Source organism: Lepisma saccharinum, chromosome 14 (genome assembly GCF_977018435.1).
Source record: "Lepisma saccharinum chromosome 14, izLepSacc3.1, whole genome shotgun sequence".
Taxonomy (NCBI): Eukaryota; Metazoa; Arthropoda; class Insecta; order Zygentoma; family Lepismatidae; genus Lepisma; species Lepisma saccharinum.
In genome coordinates, this window is record NC_139242.1 from 41,668,431 (window position 1) to 41,689,405 (window position 20,975).

General features: G+C 38.4%; 1 protein-coding gene across 1 annotated transcript in view; it reads right to left on the reverse strand.

Annotated features, from left to right (window-relative positions):
- Positions 1 to 20,975, reverse strand: part of lt (vacuolar protein sorting-associated protein light) — a 67,416-nt gene that overhangs the window by 36,675 nt on the left and 9,766 nt on the right. The window contains exons 4-10 of the mRNA XM_083135438.1: positions 16,391 to 16,514; positions 12,349 to 12,547; positions 5,447 to 5,601; positions 3,390 to 3,608; positions 1,994 to 2,099; positions 974 to 1,125; positions 523 to 677 (exon numbers count right to left, since the gene is read on the reverse strand). Of these exons, the coding sequence (XP_082991564.1) occupies positions 523 to 677; positions 974 to 1,125; positions 1,994 to 2,099; positions 3,390 to 3,608; positions 5,447 to 5,601; positions 12,349 to 12,547; positions 16,391 to 16,514 (1,110 nt within the window). The remainder of the gene's footprint in view (positions 1 to 522; positions 678 to 973; positions 1,126 to 1,993; positions 2,100 to 3,389; positions 3,609 to 5,446; positions 5,602 to 12,348; positions 12,548 to 16,390; positions 16,515 to 20,975) is intronic.

Below are 20,975 nucleotides of genomic sequence, written 5' to 3' on the forward strand. Positions count from 1 at the left end.
AAGATTTCCACATAAATTATCATTAAGATTTTTTGTGTCTTTGATCATGTGTACATCTTCCTTAACGTTCCATTCCATTTTTTTCCTTTCGCCTGTGCCAGGAAGGAGATACAATCCTGTGGAAGTTGGTTTCTATAATATGTTTGTCTCCTTGTGTGTTTTTTAGTGTTTTTAACAAATACGTTTCTGGCACGTGACGTAACAAGTTCTCTAGTGTCAAAACAATAATAATAATTACCTCTGTGGAATTTTATTTGAACAATAGTTGACAAGAGCTTTATCTAAAAATTTTAATTTGGTGAGAGAGGTTGTACAAGTAATTTAGTACAGAAATCCTTTGTATGGACACCTTTGTATGAAAATTTTACAAGTATATCACACAAGATTTGAAGCAATGTTAAGGTGATACCAACACTTTATTTTATTGCAGTAACGAACAAAATTAGAAAAAATACACAATAGAGACAAAGAAATAGAATTTGCTTAAAGTAGATATAGCAACAAAAGAAGGGATCTACTTACTGGTGGATCCATTTTCAGAAATTCATACAACACCACTTCATATATGTGTGGATCGAGAGCATGGTCTCCTTGAGGTAAATATGGGCTAACAGCTCTCAACTGATGGATGAGTGCAAATTTAAACACCTCTTCCTCCCAGAGCTTCTTGTCCTCACCTACATAAATATTTTTAAAAAATCGTTTCGAGAATACATTAGGATGATGTAATAGGGAAACAACTTTTGATGATCCAAGAATAGTAATAGTAATAAACAAGGTCAAATACTACATGAATTTAATATAAAATGGAAAATATTTACCCTTATTGAACTTTAATGTTTTATTCACTTCCTAAATTAATGTGCAACGGTAGGTCTGAAGGGTATTGCTTCATAATGAACTGCATCTTGAGAAATGTATTTTACCAATACACAATACATTAAAAAAAAGTGTTGTTTCATGAACAGCTTACCAAGAATCTTCTGACACAATTTTCCAGCTTCATCATATTTTTTTGTTGCCAGAAGATGATCCAGATAAGCTCTCCCTACTTGCAACAGAGTATAGCGTTTGAGATCACATCCATCACTTTTCATAACAGCCTCCATAGCAGTTTCATATTTACTGAAAGAAATTATAAGTTATTAATAAAACTAAAATATTTCAATATTTCATCAGAATTTTTTAAAAAAATATATTTTTATGAAGATAAAGATATAGGAACAGCTCACCTTAAAAAGTCCCCCCCTTCTCTCTTTATATATTTCAGGGTGATCAGCTTGCATCTTCACGAGGGACAAGGCAACTTTTCTTGATACCTCCTAATGATCTCCATAACAAAAGGAGAAAGCAAAATAAAAGTGACTGAAGGTGTCATATGTCCTCACTAAATGTATTTGCACAAACTTTTCTATCAGTTTCAAACTGTCTTCAATGAGTACAACTGTAACTTATACTTCATTCTTTTATTAGTATTTTTGTTATTTTAAATTGCTATTCTACCACACTTGGTATATCGCAACAATGGCTCTTTATTAGCATGCGATGTTAATTGGACATTATCCACTGTCTAGTGTATTTTACCTTATAAGTTACTTTTCATTCCCATCCCAAGCAAAAAGAAATTTCTTCAAGAAGTGTTCTTTTGATGCCGATACCGATATGCCAATTTCAGCCTATATTCATTATCGGTAATCACCTTCGTCACATTCCTATATTACCATGCACAGACATACCTAAACTGATTTATTAAAAGTGCAATTTTTGCATAATTCCCATGATATATGGTCTCTACAAAACTGTTGATTGGCATTTCATATCCCACAGAATGCGTGAAATTTGGAGAAGTACAGGATCTCAATTCAATCATATACTTTACAAATGTACCAACGTCATCTGAAACTGATATGTTGGAATCAGTATTAGTTCAGACAACTGTGAAAAAATTGAAACGTAAATCTATTTATGACAGAATTTTAGAAATGTTACTCACCTGTGTTTCATTAACCATTGAACTCTATCATCTGCATCGTATGGTTTTGCCACAACTACATCCTTGGGACTAACAATGAAGAATGTGGATTCTTCAATTAAACATTCTGAAAAACCAAAAAGAGGAAAAGTTACTTAAAATATTGAGAAAGGTTATTAGAATGGCAATAAAGAAACAAAGAGGCAGAAAACTCCAATAATCGCTAAAAAATGTAAAAAATTGACCTTCAATCTTGATATTGCAAATTGCCCAACAGACAAGGAAACGAAGAAAAACCTAACAATTAAAAGAATTGTAAAAGTTTTAATAGGTCTTTCTGTTCAGCATCCTAATGTGAGAAGGTCAATTGTAGCCTAATTAGAGTATCATCTAAGATTCTACTGCAAAAACCATCTTCTCTCTTCTCTAGTTTGATATCTCTCTCCATTAGAAGAAAGGTCTCACTTGTATCTGAGATGTCTTCAGTGTGTAACATTCCAAGTAATATAACGAGGGATAGTCGGAAAAAAGTTTCCGCATGAGTATTTTCGGAAAGCATGGATATTCTGGGGGTTGGTAATATGTTGTGGTTACACGGGCATCATCCTTCTTTTGTTGTCTGAAGCACAATCTTTTGCTTGCGTCAGCATACTACTAAGTTGAAGACAAGAATAGTTGGGAAGTGTGTGCTCGGTGGGCATGGAGAACAGAGATATGTCACAATTGTGGACAAGGGATGAAGTGTGAACTGTTGTTCGCTATGAATGGTACGTCATGTGATGGACAAATAAATGAAATGGAAATGAAAATTTTGATTTTTCTCAACATTAAGCCAAAGTCTCTTTCCGTAACAGGACATGCAGTTTTACGAACAGGGTTTCTTGAAACTTGTGAAGTGGTACGACAAGTGCCTGAATGTCGCTGGGGAATACGTGGAAAAATACTGTAATGATGGGTCTTTCTGCTCATGTCATGTTCTTTCTCCAGAATAAAAAACACTGCAGATGGCAGACTAGGGAAATTTTTCTGACTATCCCTCGTAATAATAAGTACTCTTGTTTCTTTAGTAATTAAAATTATTTATAATCTACTGGCTGCTTTCAAAAACACACTGTTTTGTTCTTTTAATTCTTAAAACAATGTTGGCAATTATCGTTTGTAATTGACATTACATTTCATAGTATTCTTAGATGCTTGTGTAGTGCATGGAAATGTTATCAGATTAAAGAATTTTAGTATTAATAATATATTTGTAAGATTACTGTGGCTACACAGATTATTTGCAAAATTATAAGTGGAACATATCCCCTTGCATTACAAATTATTTAACCCTGACCCTAACAATTTAACAAATCCAACCAATCACAGGATATACCATAATTAATCAATATGCAAAAAAGTGTCATATTTCACTGACCTAGGTGATAATCATTGCAGCTATATGCAGGGTAGCCTCGTAACGAGAGACTATCTGTATAGACTTCATTGTACTCTTCTTTCTTTGGCTCCACTACATGTAGCTGAGGTCTCTGAGCTTTTCCTGCTTCAGTCATCTCTTTCGAGTACCCAAGAAGAACAAGATATTCATTAAATGGTCCTATCCCAGAAATGAAGAAATCTGTTGTGAAGGTAGATACTGAAAACAAATAGTTCGAACATAAATAGTTTAATATATTAGATGCAACAAAAGGAAGGTGAGAGAGTTTATGAATATTTACATTTTAATGGTTTCTAGCAAATATTACTTTTTGGGATTGCCTTCTGATCAAATAAAAATTAGAAATATGGTTAAAAGTTTTGAGTTGGGGGTCAAGTGGCACATGCCATATGTCATTTGAAAATAAACCAATTAAATGTAGGCATATACATCATATGTTGTATATGAATGGATATGATTGGTCTGTTTTCAAGCAATGCACATTACTTGTTACTTCAGTTTCAGTTGAATTTGAGGTTCAAGTACACTAGATTCACAGATGGGCTAATCAGGACTGGACCTACAGTTTAAAGTGGGATTCGAACTGCAATGTGCTTTCACCAAGTATCAAATCTGGAACACCTTAAGTACAAGGTGAAGATGTTACCACTACACCATCAGGGAGTTCTCACTTCAGCGTGAAAATTACTTTAGACACGTGATATAATGTTATAATGTAACCATACTAAACATTTACTCTTGTGTAGTGTTATTCTTAGACATGCATGGCTAATTTTGACAAAAAAATTAAAAAGTAGAATCTTAACCCTGAAGTTTTATTGATTGATTGATTGATTTAGTTTATTTTACTTTGCGTTTTGTGCATCTTGGCTAATTTGCGAAGATGGGGATGAGTGATGAAATTGATGAATGGACAATCACAAACAACCAAGCCCAAGTGGGATTCGAACCCGGGACCCTTGGCATCACAGCACGATGTGCTAACCACTTGGCCACAGGGTCCGGCTTAACCATTAAAAATGGGTTGACTGTCCTACCTTTACATGACAAAACTAGATTCTTAAACTTGAAAGAAACTTCAATACATGCAGAATAGATAGCGTCTGAAAATAACAAGTACTGGAAGACTTTTCTCTAAAGTTCGTGAAGGTTAGGTAGCAATGTGTGATCAATGCAATTGCTCAAGAAGTATACCTTCATCCCAAGATATACATTTGGGAAATTATTCTTATATTTTGTTGTGTTGGAACCAGCAAGAAGTATGTAGTATTTTTTCATGTGTAGAGGAGGATGATGTGTGTCAAGAATTTAAAATAAATGTAAATTTATGTTGTCTTTATTAAGTCATGGGGAAACAGTAGTCAGCGAGATTTTTTTTCAATTCTTCAGGATACAAAACTTGTATACACAACAGAAAAAGAAAGATTGGTAAACTAAAACAATATAACCAAACCTGTCAAACCTATGCATGTACTCATTTTTATAGGGGAATGTTATTTCAGAGGGAAGAGGGAAAGCAAATACAAAGCCAATTGATTTAAATTGTGTATATCTGAAAAAAAATCTATTCTGAGACAAAAAAATTAGACCTACACCTAACAACAAAATGTTTCAAAGATGGCAGCACCAGTCCATTACCTACAGACTGGCCACTCTCCAAAAAACATACACGTATACAAGAATATGAGACAGAATATCATTCTACAAGAATAGTGCAGTTAAATCATCATTATGCCTGATAGCATGTAACATGTGCTTGCATAAATGCAGCAATTCACATGATATTTTCTGTATCTTTTTCTTTGTATTTTTGTAATTCTGTCGTTCTATAATTTTTAAAATGTATATTTATTCTTTATTATAAATGTATTTAATATGATCCTTTATTATTGGAACATTATGTTCTGTTAAGGATCTTTGAGAAATAAATAAATAAATAAAGAGCAGCATGATAATGAGACTGATAATATGTGGAGCACACAGGACAGTTTTTACTTTTTAGATCAAGCGGTGTTACAGTTGTATACATTTCTTACCAGGATCTATGATGTATTCAGGAACATCATGGCCAATCATCTCCGTGGGATTTCGTTTCCTTATAACACACACCCTTACCGTATCAACCCAGCCAACCAACAGAGTTGTTGAATTTTTCCAGCAGAGATTGCAACGGTAATGTTCTGGCAGGGCACTATCAACAGAAGAAAGTTCGTGAGAACATGTTAGAGGAACACAATCAACATACGCAAGAAAAAATGGAACATAAATTAATTACGAGGGTAAGTCAATATATAAGTCGCAAAATGGAATAGAAAGAAAAGTTGAAATAGTTACCTGATGAAATGTGGTTTATTTTTCAACGTAACCCTCATGAACATTTAAACAATTGTCCCAGTGTTTCACGAGTCCCTCAAAGCCAGCAGCGAAGAAGGTTTGTGGTTGGTGTTGTAGCTAGCAGGTAACCTCCCGATGGACCTCCTCCATATCCTGGAACTGGTGACCACCCAGGTGATTCTACGGTGGGCCGAAGATATGAAAGTCGGATGGTGCCAAATCTGGACTGTAGGCAGGATGTTGCAGTTGTTCCCAACCTAGGGACTGTATCTGAGCCACTGTGGTATTGTCACTGTGTGGACGAGCATTGTCATCCAACAGAAGAACTCGAACTCCCAAAGCACCTGGACATTTCCTGCGAAGGGCTGACCGTAACTTCGTCCGGTTCTGCAATACGTGGCTGCAGTGACAGTGTGACCTGCAACGTCCACCCTCAAAAACTACACAGTAATACAGGCTGCGCTTGACACTCTAAACACTTCAATTAGGAGGACGGCAAAAGTCTACCCATGTGTGCTAACTTCTTACCAGTCGTTGAACGTAGACTCCAATAAATATCTCAGGGCTTACTGGGATAAGGAAAGGTTACACCAGCTTTATATACAGGGTAGCTCAAAAAGTCACTTAACACCTCCGGTACAAGGCTACTGCAGCGCGCAACATGGAAATGGTGATGACCAATCGTTATCAGGCCAAGGAGGGACCACATTGACTCCACCCGCACGGTCGGTGGCCATCTTGAATTCAACTTCAGAACTTTAAATGGGAAGGGGGTGATATGAGATATCAAATCAGGCTAGAATTTCACAAGAAATGCAATGGTGAAGGTTTTTTCGACATATCTTTAACCAGTAAAAAGTTATGACTGAATTTTTGTACCAATTTGCTCCTTTTCGAGGTGTTAGAAAAATGCCTCAAGATTTGTTTAGCGCATCGGTAATTCATCGAGATCAAAGTGATGTCTATGGAGAGAAGTTCGCATGCCATTGCACAAGATTTTAATCAGATACATCTATGAAGAGCTGCGCATTATGAATGGTTGTCGCGAACAATTACAGTGTGACGCTTCCATTAAATGAAAAGTCCTTCAGAGTGACAAGGCTAATGTTTATGTTCATAAGGAAGTTCATAAACAGAATACGCGACCCTTGTCGTCTGATAACTAACTTTGGACAGAAACTGCTTCACAACGTTCCTATAGTGTTCTGGTGTTCCTCCCTATTGAAAAAAACTCTGTAAAAAGTACCTTCTTCCATAAGCAAGGATGAGAAAACCTGTTTATTTAACAAATCCAAGTAGCCCTAAGCATTTAAGGTTTCGTTGATGAAAAATTGACTAACCAATCGTGTTCCACACAGCACGACACACCATTAACTTACCAGCACTAACCATTCAGCTTTGATCTGTCAAAAATGGGTTATTAGATAAAAAGCATCGAATATTCTGATTATGAACTTACTTATGAACATAAACATTAGCCTTGTCACTGTGAAGGACTTTTAATTCAATGGAAGCGTCACGCAGTAAATTGTTCGTGACAACCATTCATAATGCGCAGCTCTTCATGGATGTATCCGATTAAAATCTTGTGCAATGGCATGCGAACTTCTCTCCCTAGACATCACTTTGATCTCGATGCATTACCGATGCGATAAAACAAATCTTAAGGCATTCTTCTAACACCTCGAAAAGCAGCAAATTGGTACAAGAATTCAGTCATAACTTTTTACTGGTTGAAGATACGTCGAAAAAACCTTCACCATTGCATTTCTCGTGAAATTCTAGCCTGATCTGATATATCATATCACCCCCTTCCCATTTAAAATTCTGAAGTTGAATTCAAGATGGTGGACATGAAGATGGCAGCCGACCGTGCGGGTGGCATCAATGTGGTCCCCCCTTGGCCTGATAACGATTGGTCATCACCATTTCCATGTCGCGCACTGCAGTGACCTTGTACCGAGGGTGTTAACCCATCCACTTACCAAGTCGTCGAAACGACGGCCTGAGCTGGCACACACCTGCCTTACCTAGCCGTCGTTCCGACGAGTTGTGATGTTTGTACTTGTAATTCATGTTTTCCCTAACAGATGGCACCAGTATGCAGTCCGATTGTGTCTTAAGCTTTGGTAAATGTCCTCCTAAATTTTTCATACCGCTGCATGCGGTTGAGGCAAATTATTTTTTCATATAAACAAACAGTGTTTTGTCATCGTTGCAATCATGGCTAATAAGAGACTGGTTCCTGATGCGGCAATTGAAAACTTGCTTTTTGACATGGATGAAGAGGAAAATGTGGATTTATTTAGTGATGATGATGAGAGTGAATCACAGTCTTCCAGTTTCAGTGAAAGTGGAGAGGGTGAAAGTGATGGGGAGTGTGGTGAAAGTGAGGGCGGTGTGACACCTGTTGCCAAGAAACAGAAAGAAGACGAATGGAAATGGTCAGAAACCTGTACACCCAACGATGCACCTAAGAAAATACCATTTACAGGTACACCTGGTGTAAATTGTGTTGTTTTGCGATCCTTAGGGGCTTCTCCTTCTGCATGAGAGGTGCTAAAAAAATTCCTCAAAGACAATTTTTGGGAAAGTGTTTGCTCCGAGATAAACTCTTATGCCAACAACAATATACATTTTGATGAAAATGGTGAGGCTCAAATAGTATTGATGCAAAATGGTTTGCAACAACTCCTGATGAGATAGGCATTTTTTTGTTTGTGTATTCTTCAGTCGCAGGTAAAGAAAGAAAGTTTACAAAGCTACTGGAGCACCAGAAAGTTTACTGAAACACCATTTTTTGCAAGTGTAATGCCTTACAAAAGGTATTTGTTGATTATGGGCTTTTTACATTTTGTAAATAATGATGATATTCACCCTGGAGATAAATTAGAAAAGATTAGGAAACCCATGGAGTACCTAAATAATAAATTTCATCAAATGTACACTCCAGAACAAGACATCGCTATCGATGAGAGTTTGGTCAAATGCAGAGGTAGGCTTTCGTTTGTACAATACAATCCCAGCAAGAGAGCTAGATTCGGCATAAAATATTATAAAGTATGCAAGTCTTCCAGTGGTTACTGCTGCGAGTTTCAAATATATACAGGTAAAAAAGTCTCCCAAGAGAAATTTCATGAGCATGAAATAATTGTACCTTTGCTTCACAAAAGTTACACATTGTACGTAGACAACTGGTACAACTCCCCAACACTTTGTGAAAAGTTGTTAGCTGCAGATACAAACATATTGGGTACAGTTCGTCTCAACAGGAAAAAAATTCCTAAAGAATTAAAAACTCTGCAACTAAAGAAAGGTGAAGCAACTGCAATGTACAGCCACAAGATGATTGCCATAAGTGGATGGACCGTAGAGCAGTATCAATGTTGTCTACAATGCATGATGATATTTACATGACTAACACACACAAAGTAGACAGAAAGACAAATCAGCCTATACAAAAGCCAAAAGCTGTTATTGAGTACAACAAGGGTATGGGTGGGGTGGACAAGATGGACCAGCAACTAGCCTCATTCCCAATTATGCGCCGTTACCTAAAGGCCTATAAGAAGATATTTTTCTACATGCTGGACTTGACACTGTATAATTCTTATGTCATGTACAGAAAGATTGCACATGTGAAAAATCTGAAGTACAATGAGTTCAGGCTGTTAGTGGTGGAACAGATGTTTCAGGAACTTGAACTACCTGAATACGCACGAAGAGGATGGCCGTCAAATGATAACCCCCTAAGACTTCTGAGTGCCAACTGGGCTCATTTTCCTCAGCAGATCCCTTCAAATTCTGTTAAACAAAACCCATCAAGGCAGCGTAAAGTTTGTTCAGCCCACAACAAGAAGTCCACCAGTAGATGGGAATGTGAGAAGTGCAAGGTTGCACTACATATGCCTGAATGCTTCAAGCCATATCACACCAAACATCACTATTAGGTAAGTTTTTTCAACTTGTAATTCCATTATATTTCTTTTTCCATTTACTATACTCTATGTTTTACACTACTAGAGAATTTCATGTGGATATGGTAAATATATTAGGAGAAATTAACATTTAAATTCAGCACTGCAGAATCAGCGAGCGGAGAGGAAAATTAAATGGTATTTTATAGATTCTGAAGCTGCACTTAAATGGTAAGCGGATGGGTTAAATGACTTTTTGAGCCACCCTGTATATATTTGTTTATTATAAACTCAACATAAGAATGTCTGTTAGCACACGTGTCTTTACCTGTAACCCTTACGTGCATTTACTTGTATCACACACATGCATTTACCTGTACCACACACGTGCATTTACCTGCACCGCTTATGGTCTTGAAGAGATAAGGGGGGGAGGAAACATTCAATTTATTCCTCGCAGTGAGGCACCGGGGGGGGGGGGGAGTATGGGGACCTATTTTTATTTAGAGCCTTGGTCGCTGATGACGTCACGGGTTCCCCTGTAAGAGAAAGTAGGATGCACAGGGAACTGGCCGTAGCCAATTGGCAGCCCTAACAAGCGGGACGTAAGAGAAACGGCACCCCCTGGTCACTAACTGGTTTGATGCTTCCGAATAGCGGGCGTTAAGTAAAGGATCAAAGGATGCCACGATACCACTGGCATCAGCTGGAAATTGGCAAGCCAACTGATGCCTCCTATACAGGGACGGCAGGTTAAGAAGGATGGTCCCGGGCACTCCCAGTCAAGCCGGGCAGGTAGAACCTGAGTACCAATCAGCCGAAGTAGCAAGACCTGGTAGATAGGTTGCTGCTAGGCTCTTCTTCTTTCTTCTTCGTCCTTCGTTCTGGGTTGACTGCTAGGCTTCTGGTTGTGAGGCCGGTTCGCCCTGGATGTGTACCAGTTGACATCAGGGATCCAACTGAGCTCCCGGCCTAGCTGCGCTGGCTTTATACTCATGGTGGCGCATGGGCGTCGAAAATTCTAAGAGTATGCGTTGCCAACTCACTTTTTGTTTACATGTTGCAAACTTCATACTGAGAATTATCATGGTTTGATATTGAGAAAACACTAGTGGAAAAATCACTAGATGCACGTGTTACCAAAAACTGTGTGCATTAAGACAATACAATTAATAATGAATCGCACAGGACTCTGCATTACTAAACAATGGGTATAACAATGTAAATGACAATTGTTAACGTTTTAAAGAACAAGTTGGTTTTAAAACTGAAAGCATATGCCTCGCAGGGACATTCCGCTCAACTCTTTCAACTGACATGTTAATATCCGGAATATTGTGACCATGAGGGTCTAATAATATGTTAGTGATGACCACACAGGGTCTATTAGTAAATGGCGACCACGCAGGGTCCATTAGTAAATGGCAACCACGCAGGGTCGTTATAGACCCTGGGGCAGAAATTCCATGAGTAGGATGCCTTTACTGTACTAAAACACGGTGACCATGACCTTCCGTGCTGACTGGGTGACCTTGAACTTCTTCTTACCCACTTGGCACTCGAATGACTCACCGCTGCACAAGAACGTGACTACTAGCACCGTATACGATACACGGTGGTGCTGCCACCTACACCGACAGTTGCGGAAAGAATCAGTGCAACGACTGATATTCATAAAACAATTTCACATTGCAGCAATTTGAAGATATTTCATTTTGCGACTTATGTATTCACTTTCCCTCGTACATACCAAAAAGCATGCCATAAAAATGAACATCTTTAAAGGAGATAATATTACCTTAGGATTGGCAGGCACAGAAGATGTAGTATGTAGAAATTTAGGCAAAACATGCAGGCTCAACTAGGACTTCCACACCGGTACAAGAGTGGAAGCGAAAAATCCGAAATAATCAGAGCTGGTTCAGTAGCTGAATTGATAACAGCAATGGCATGGTCTGGCAGGGACCTAGGTTTGAGTCTCTGACAAGACTGAACTTTTTGCTTCAATTTCAATTTCTGCATCTCCTTTGTGTGCCAAAGCAAAAAATAATACACAGCAGCTCCATGCTGGGAAGAACTTGGGAACCAATGATGTTATCAGTGTTTCAAAGGCAACAGACCATTATGGGCCTCCCCGATGGCGCAGTGGTAGCGTCGTCGCCTTGTAATCCAGGGGTCCCGGGTTCGATACCCGCTGGAGGCACATAGTGGTTCGGATCCCACTTTAAACTGTAGGTCCAGTCCCAATTAGCCTTACTGTGCATAAAGTGGACTTAAAACAACAAATCAATCAATCAATCAAAGCAACAGACCATTACGGTAGCAATGACAAATACAATTCTACACAAGTAAAACAGTAGAAGAGAAGAATCAGGCAAAACCAGGAATGGCTTGGTAGTTCAGTTGGTAGAGCAATGGCAAAGTTTGCCTGAGACTTGGGTTCGAGTCCTGGCCATGATACTTAAATTTCTACAAAATATAAAGAAGATAGGTTAACTAAAAATTCCTTTTTTAAAGAATGAGTTATAGTGACAATTTGTCAAACTGATTTTTGCATCATGCTTACAAAACTACTATTATATGAAGAATGAACAAATAAACATAACAAGATTACAATACAAACATAAAAAATTCTAGTGGAAATTACTTTACTCGAACTATAAAAATATATATTATAACCTACTTACTGCAGATTTCTATTCCACTTTATCAATCCCAGTGAGCAGCGGGCATTCATATCATACACTCGAACACCGATGTCACTAGCCCAAGCAACAAAATGGTCTTTCCATCTGATATTTTGAACCGACCCCTCTGCCTCGTATAATACAGTCTGCCTTAGTCGAGAAAACAAGGTCTTCTCATGTAAAACCAAACGTTCATCACCTGATAACAAAAGGAAGCTTCAGAAAAATGCTTGAGGAATGAATCACATTTTTTTAAATACATATGTATAATTTATTAACAATTGAGTGGTTGCAAAATTTGTTCATATTATCAATAAAACAAGATTTTCAAATAATGAAAACATGAAAACAGGCTTCTTTCACAAACCTATCTCTCTCTACGTCTTTGTATATTTGTAAAATAATGTCATGCAAGAGACCCGGGTTCAATCCCCGAAAAGGGAAGAACTGGGATTTTTTCCACCTGTTGAAGCAGCTCCAGTGCCCACCCAGTGTTGAATAAAGTGGGTACCTGGAGGAAACTCTGGGGCATAAAGGCAGTCAGGGGTGTGGTGTGGGTCCATAATTCCACACTCCCTATATGCCTTCATGCCTTGGTGTAAAGCACAGGGGAGCACTTTACTTTACTATCGAACATGTTCTGTGGAAAGATAAAATGTAACTGCATATAAATATATTAATTCACAGTAATCTGTTTTCATTTAAAGCAGAACATCTGTAGTCAGAGTTAAGAAAAATATTTGCAAATGCTTTGAAAGGTACAAAAGAATGAAACATTTCACTATGAACCATAAAGATATGAAGGGACTTCACAAACAGCATGTTACTTCCATGCAATATATTTTTTTTAGTACTTTGCTTTACCTATTATGATGATGTGACCTACACGTTTGTGAAAAATTAGAATAACTGTTAATGTTTCTTGTATTAACTGTGTTGATTTCTGTCAACTTGTGTTAGTATTACAGTTTATTAATTGAACAGCTCAGGAGTAAAACTTGATAACCCACAAAAGTATGAAATAGAGAAAAATGGAGGTGAAAGTTTGTCCATTACATTGTGGCTTATGGGTTACCTAGATGATCCCGTGCTTTCTGACCATCACCGGCTACTGAATGAACTTCATTCACTGTTGTATAACAGCTGGAGACTGTGCAGCAACTGAATCCGATATTAACTCAATTTTGAACAAGTTTTACTTCTGAGCCACTCAATATGACTGTGTGTTCATGCCTTGACCTTGAACATTACATTACATTCTATGACTGTGATTGGATATTTAGGTTTATAGATATTGTAATTAGAAAAATATAATAGAATTGCATTTCTAGCATGTCAGTCTTAGATTTCGTAAATACCCATTGATATATTTAGGGCTGATTTGATAACGATGCCAATGTATCGGTATCGGAAAGTATTGGTTGAATTTTATTAACCGGCAGATACTTTTCCAGCATTTTGGTCTATTGCAGGGTCCGCAAAAATGTCACACGGCATTTTTGTGAAGTCTAATTATCCTGGAAGTTATGCAAAGTTCAAAGTTGGTTGGTACCTCTTACTCAACCACATGATAATGAAATGTTCATTGCTCCGTGCATCGTATACATTTCATTCACATTAACGATTATATGGTGACCGGTTGAAAGGCACGCCCATGCAAAGAGGCAGGATTTCGAGTGATTGTTGATTTCTTATCTCCTTGCTTTGCATGCCGTGGCAGCATCTTAAAGGTCGAGCGACAGCTCGGGGCCATCTTTAAGGGGGAGGCGCAATGTCAAACTGGAGCTTCTACCTTGATTAGCACCAAACTCTTGTTTCTGATTACATATTTATTTGTTTATTTTTAATTCCATTTTATGCACAGAAAGACTAATTGGGACTGGACCTACAGTTTAAAGGGGGAACCCAACTGCCTCCGCCGGTTACATGGTTATTTATTTTGAAAAGATTTGCATTTCTTGTTGACAATATATATTTGAAGCTGCTGCAGCTAACATAATAAGCATATTTGAAAATCTTGTGGCAATTTTAGCTAAGAGATAACTGTTATTTGTAGTCACTGTGCAGGTATTAAATATAAACATACCTATAATAACTGTTCTTTAATTTAGTATTAAGTAAGGACTAAAGTATTTTAGAAATAAAGCTATTATTTTTCGTAATTAAAACTGAAAATATATAACATGGCACAAAACCCACGTTGCCTGGGTGAATATACAGGGTGTCCGGAATGGGACTGACAGTTCTTAAACAGTTATAACTTTGTTTGCAAACTTGTTTTTAACAATGGATTGCAAAGGAAGTATACATTTGAGAGTTTCGTTTCGCAATTGTTCATACTTGAACGACTAACGGTGTCGTCGCTGGCATCACTGAAACCAAAATGGTGTCAGTACGTGAAAGAGCGCAATGTGTATGGTGGTATGCAGAGACAAACATTGTTGTGCAAGTGCAACGAAACTTTTGCCATTTTTACCAGAAGGATCCTCCATCACGTAACACCATCAAGGCATGGAAGGAACAATTTTAATCTACAGGGAGTGTGATGAATCCTCACAGTGGTGGTAAACCACAAATGTCACGTGAACATGTGCAGTCGATAAGAGATTGTTTCACATGGTCCACGTAAGTCAATATGGACAGCGAGCAGGCTGCTGGGAATTCCCAGGTCAAATGTGCACAATGTGGTACATAAACGATTACGTTTCCGTGTGTATAAGTTGCAGTTGTTGCAAGAACTTAAGCCAAATGACAAGCCACAAAGACAAAATTTTGCAATTGGCATTCTGCTCAAGATTGATGATGACCCGAACTTTCTATCAACCATTATTTTCTCAGATGAAGCAACTTTTTACTTGTCTGGTTGTGTTAACAGACACAATGTTCTGAGAATCCTCATGAGTATGTGGAACATGTCCGAGACAGTCCCAAATTGAATGTTTAGTGTGCTTTAACGCATAATGAAGTCATAGGCCCATTTTTTTCGTGGAGCCAATAATAAATGGAAATGTGTTCCTAGATATGCACGAAAACTTTGCAGTTCCCCAATTACGTCATTTACAACCTACAGTGATATTCCAACTAGATGGTGCCCCGCCACATTGGAGCCTACAAGTGAGGGAGTATCTTGATAGGGAATTTCCTGATTGTTGGATAGGCCGTGATGGGCCAATTTCCTGGCCACCACGCTCGCCTGATGTTACCCCTCTGGACTTTTATCCCTGGGGTTATGTGAAAGAAATTGTGTATTCTGGCCCAAAGGTACGAAACCTACAAGAACTGCAGGACCGAATTAGGAATTACTCTGCCACTAGCCTCAACGCACCAATATGTCCATTAACACAGAAAAAATGTAAATGAAAAGGAGAGAAGTAAAACTTATTGACAGACTTCAGTAAAGTGATCTTCCTGCATGCTGTCGCTTTCGGTGCCAGGAACTTGTAATTCCAAGAATTATACTTGACACAAGTTCTTTTCAATGGCCAATGACCTTTTGGATCTGCGGGGGTCGCAAAAGAGAGCTTAGTCAACCAAGATTGAAGAAAGAAGTTATGATTTGCCAAAGAATCCTCGAACCGGAAACTGCTTTGTTCATTAATCGGCACAAACCATTCCTTGGCTAATGTGACCCATGCGGAAGAACGCCAAATTTGGTCTCATACACAAAGGGAATGCACTTGATCTTGTAACTGGAGAATCAGTTCAAGTCGAAATGAGTGTGCTCAAGATAGACCAGGGTTTAAGTAAGAAGCCCATTTCCAGACTTCTATTTTTATTTAATTTGTCTTTCAAAGTAGCGAGTTTGAGTCGTAATCACGTCTCAGACCCCCACCGGGGAGGAAAGGGGGGGGGGGGGGTTTGGCAGTCCCCACGCTAGTTACACCTATGGTAGAGGCACTAGCAACTCAACTCTAATTAGAGTGCATGTACATACAAGGGAGTGCACTGTCAAGCACAGCAAAAAAGTAAAGCACTTGACTGAAATAAATGGAAATGCTTAAAAAATCAACAATCTCCTAATTTAACAATATGTAACACTTACCAGTAATGAAACGTCTTCCTGAGCTTGATTTATAATAATCCGGATCGATTGCAATTGACTTGACCAATCTCCCTACTTCCATGCTTACATTGTTCTCAGTTGTGTAGAGACCGTAAATGATTACCTGCAAAAAAAACCCAGTAAACTATATTTCTTCTCAAATTTCATTTTGAAATATTGCTCTCATATGAATACAATAGCCTTCTACATAATTAACAGTGTTTAAAAAATCTGATGAACCAGAAAAAAAAAGAGTGTATGCGCATTAGGGTTATGATTTCTTGTAGAATAATTGATTTCCTGTGTCATAAATCGATGAATTTTTGTTCGAAGTTAATGAAAAAGGGTTTAATTCTGTTTAGTTTTGTAAAAAAGTCATGACCAACAAAAAATTTCTAAAATCGTATATATAAGTAGTATATGAATTTTGCAAGTAGCAGCACTATGACTTTCTGGAGCCTTCTAGAACTTTATTGAGCCGTCTAGAACTTTATTGAACCTTCTGGAACTTTCTAGAATGTTCTGGTTGTTATAGAACTTTCTGGAGTCTTCTAGAACTTTATCAAACTTTCTAGAACTTCGTAGAAGTCTCTTGAACTTTCTGATACAATCGTTGTTTTAGAGTATATATAAGTTTCCCGATTGAGCAGCGGTATTATTTTTCTGAAAGATCTCTGTTCTGATTAATAATGCCCTCTTGCTGGCAGACAAGTCAGAGTGGTCTTAATGTAGTATTGGAAGATGCCAGCAGGCAGTGCTGGCACAAACGTTGGAGCGTGCCAACCAATAGCAGGACATCTGAGAATAAAGAGGAGATGCCCCGCAGCAAGAAGGAAAAATACAACATAAGGCGGCTCAGTAGTGGATGTGACTGTGACTTGAAATGGAAGAAAAAGAGCACTGTTGTGTAGACTATATTCGGCAAACATTATTCGCGTGCCACGTTGCGGAACAAAGGAACTTAAAAAACTGAAGCTGTGTAGTGTCATTTTGTGACATCGCAGTGTGACGTGTCGTGTATAATTGTGCACTTAGCCATTATTTTGTTGAAGTACGAACTATTCCGCAATAATTCCAATCGCCAAGTATCATTTGTAATCATAATGTCTTGTAAGAAAAGTGCTTCTACCATTGAAAAAAACAAGATGATGTGGATGCAGAATCTAGTATGATTTCAAGAATTACATAGGAAAAAAATAATTGTTCCACTAGAAGAGCAATCACCGGAAAACTACAGCAGGATATCACTCAAAATACAAATTGTTGGTTGCTATCTGTTCCTTGGAGCATCCATGAAAGAACGTGTAAAGGAAATCGCGTAAGAAGTAACAAGTTTATGGCAAAAGAAATTAAATTTCCCAATCTTATCAATTCAAGTTGTAGATGCAAAACTGAATAAGGTGTTGAACACCTACAATGAATGTGTAAAACGAGGAAAATATAATCAATTGAATGAAGTTTTTGACATCACAAAAGAAAATGGTGAATGACTGAGCAGTGAGGACATAAGGTTATCATTTTCATATCGAAATCAAAGGATATGTTGGTTATACAACTTGGAAGCCTGCTAGTTCCAAAACTATCTATCCATCCAAAAGAAAAAAAATGTCCTTGCAGCCTACTTCAACAGCAGCAGCAGCAGCAACAACAACTACTACTACGTCAACTTCCGAAACATCAGAGACTGAGAGTGAATATGAAGAGTACAAAAATTCAGATGAACAGTCTACAAGGACAAGGAAGAAGTATAACAAAACCAAATCAGTAAAATATTCAAAGTTATCAATCAGCAAAGCAACAACCATTTGCCGACAGTTATCTCAAGATGAGATCGACATTGAGACACCTTCACAATCTGGTATTTACAGGTCCACCATTAAAGAAGTTGTTGAACTTCAAGACGAAATGAAGAAAACACTACACTTAGAAAACTGGTCGTTGCATTTTGGTGGTAAACATACTGATGACAAAGAATATCAAGTGCTACCTTGTCTGTAGCCTATTCAATATTTTCAGAAAAAATAACAATGCAGCATCATTCTGCAAAAAACAAGAACCATTCTGTCTTTCATGCAATGAAACCTTGAAGCTATCGATGATCATGTAACAATAAAACCACAAAAATTATTGCATCTAAAGATAACTGTTTGGCGGTTACGCGAAGATAGATAATTAACTCTGATAAACTTACTTTTCCTTTTTCTGCGTAAATTTCCTTCCTGATCGATTTCGCCACCCATCTGGTGGCTTCGTCAGGCATGATACAATATTTTTTGTGGTTTTATTGTTACGTGATCATCAGTAGCTTACAACTTACAGCTTCGTCACGCCTGACGAAGCCACCAGATGGGTGGTGAAATTGATCACGAAAGAAATTTACGCGGAAAAATTAAAAGTACGTTTATGAGAGTTAATTACACAAAAATTATTTTAAAAAAAATTGTTTCATGTTAAACATGTGGTTTCAAAGGCAGGACTTCATATGCTGGTAATAGACCTGGATAATTGATTGATTGATTTAGTTTATTTTACTTCGCATTTTGTGCCTCTTGGCTAATTTGCGAAGATGGGGATGAGTGATGAAATTGATGAATGGACATTCACAAACAACCAAGCCCGAGTGGGATTCGAACCTAGGACTCTTCGTCACAGCACGATGTGCTAACCACTCGGCCAAAGGGTCTGGCTAGACCTGGATAAGTTTTACACCATACTGAATGTAATACAATGATTCAAAACAATTCAGTACATCACAGTAAGTAAATAAATAAAATTATGTTTAACAACACAAACTGCTGCTGCTGGGCCCAGTTAAAATTCAAGGAAGATATCCACTGAGGTGGTTCTTTTGAATATTTCATCACATCACCATTTACTATTGTAATTTCATCACATCACCATTTACTATCATTCATATGATTAAGCTAAGGAGGATGAAAATCACACACAAGACTCTAATATGCAACACAATATCTACCCTAAGTTTAACAACTAGAAGTGTACCTTTTTAACATCTTTGAATGCTAACAAAGTGGACTTCTTTAAGAAATGATAATGATTCTTCAAGGTCATAATAAGTGGTAACCTAGTAGATCAATATAGGGCCTCGCATTTCTTGTGATTTCTCATTTGGTAAACTAGTAAATAGCTAGAGGTTAAGTCCCAAGTATGGGTAGGAAGCACATATCAGAGAAAGAAAAGTCACATACAGTAACGATAGTACACAAGTAGTGCAAATTATTCTCTCATTTATTTTTCTAAATTCAGTTCTATGGCACAGTGTAAGGGTGAAATGTAGGCATTGAGGCAGTTTTACAAAATCACTTTTAGCAGTGCAAACGACGTCTAGTGAACAACATGAAAATATTCACCAACAATGATCTAAATCTGCAATACAGGGTCTGTATTTTAAGTAATGAGAATATTTTTTTTCTGCCGCGACTAGACGTCAGAGCGCGCTGGGACCGGTTGGAGTCGGTAGGAGGGGGTGTGACCTTGAAAGCGCTCCAAGCGGCAGTTGCCTGCTGGCGTCCGTTGAGGCATCATCACTCGTGGCGTGGATGTCTGCAAAGTAGTGTGTGCAAGAGCAAAATCCAGCAAAGCATGGAACAGCGGTACGCGATCAAATTTTGTGTGCGCCTTTGAAAATTTGGTGCAGCAACGCTGGAAATGATTCGGCAAGCGTACGGTAGTGACAGTTTATCACGAGCGCAAGTGTTTCGGTGGCACAAAATGTTCAAAGATGGCCGGGAGAGCGTGGAGGGCAAACCCCGTGCAGGGCGCCCGTCAACTTCAAGAACCAGTCAACGAACAACGTGTGCGAGATTTGCTGAACGCGGACAGGCGTGTCGGTGTGCAGTTTATCGCGGATACGCTAGGACTCGATAGAATGGTTGTTCACAAAATCATCACCGAGGGTCTTGGGATGAAAAATTTCCAAGCTCGTCCCGAAAGTTTTGACGAACGAGCAATTGCACAACCACGCGGTCGTGTCGCAAGATCTTTTGGAACGAATTGAAGACAGAGCACCGCATGGCACACTCTGCAGTCCCCTCGACCAAAAAAGGCATGCATGTCCAAGTCCAGAATCAAAGCATTGCTGATTGTGTTTTTCGACAAGAAAGGTGTGGTCCACGCGGAATTTGTGCCTGCAGGACAAACAGTCAATGGCTCCTTTTACGTGTGGGTGTTAAAAAGGTTGAAGAGACGGGTCAACCGAGTGCGACCAGAAATTGGCGCCGATTGGAAGCTCCATCATGAGAATGCGCCATGTCACACGTGCTTCGTGGTTAGAGAGTTCCTGACGAAATCTGGCATCAGAACGATTCCTCAGCCTCCCTACAGCCCCGACCTTGCCCCTGCAGATTTTTTCCTCTTTCTCATGAAAACAGCCCTCAAAGGACACCACCACGGAACCCTGGATGCGGTCAAAACGGCTTGCACGCGTGCTCTGAAGGCTGTCCCAGTTGCTGACTTTCAGGGAGCGTACGACGCGTGGAAAACTCGCCTGCAGAAGTGTGTTGACGCTCAAGGGACATACTTTGAAGACTACTAAAGGTTTGTAGCGATATCTGTAATAAATTTT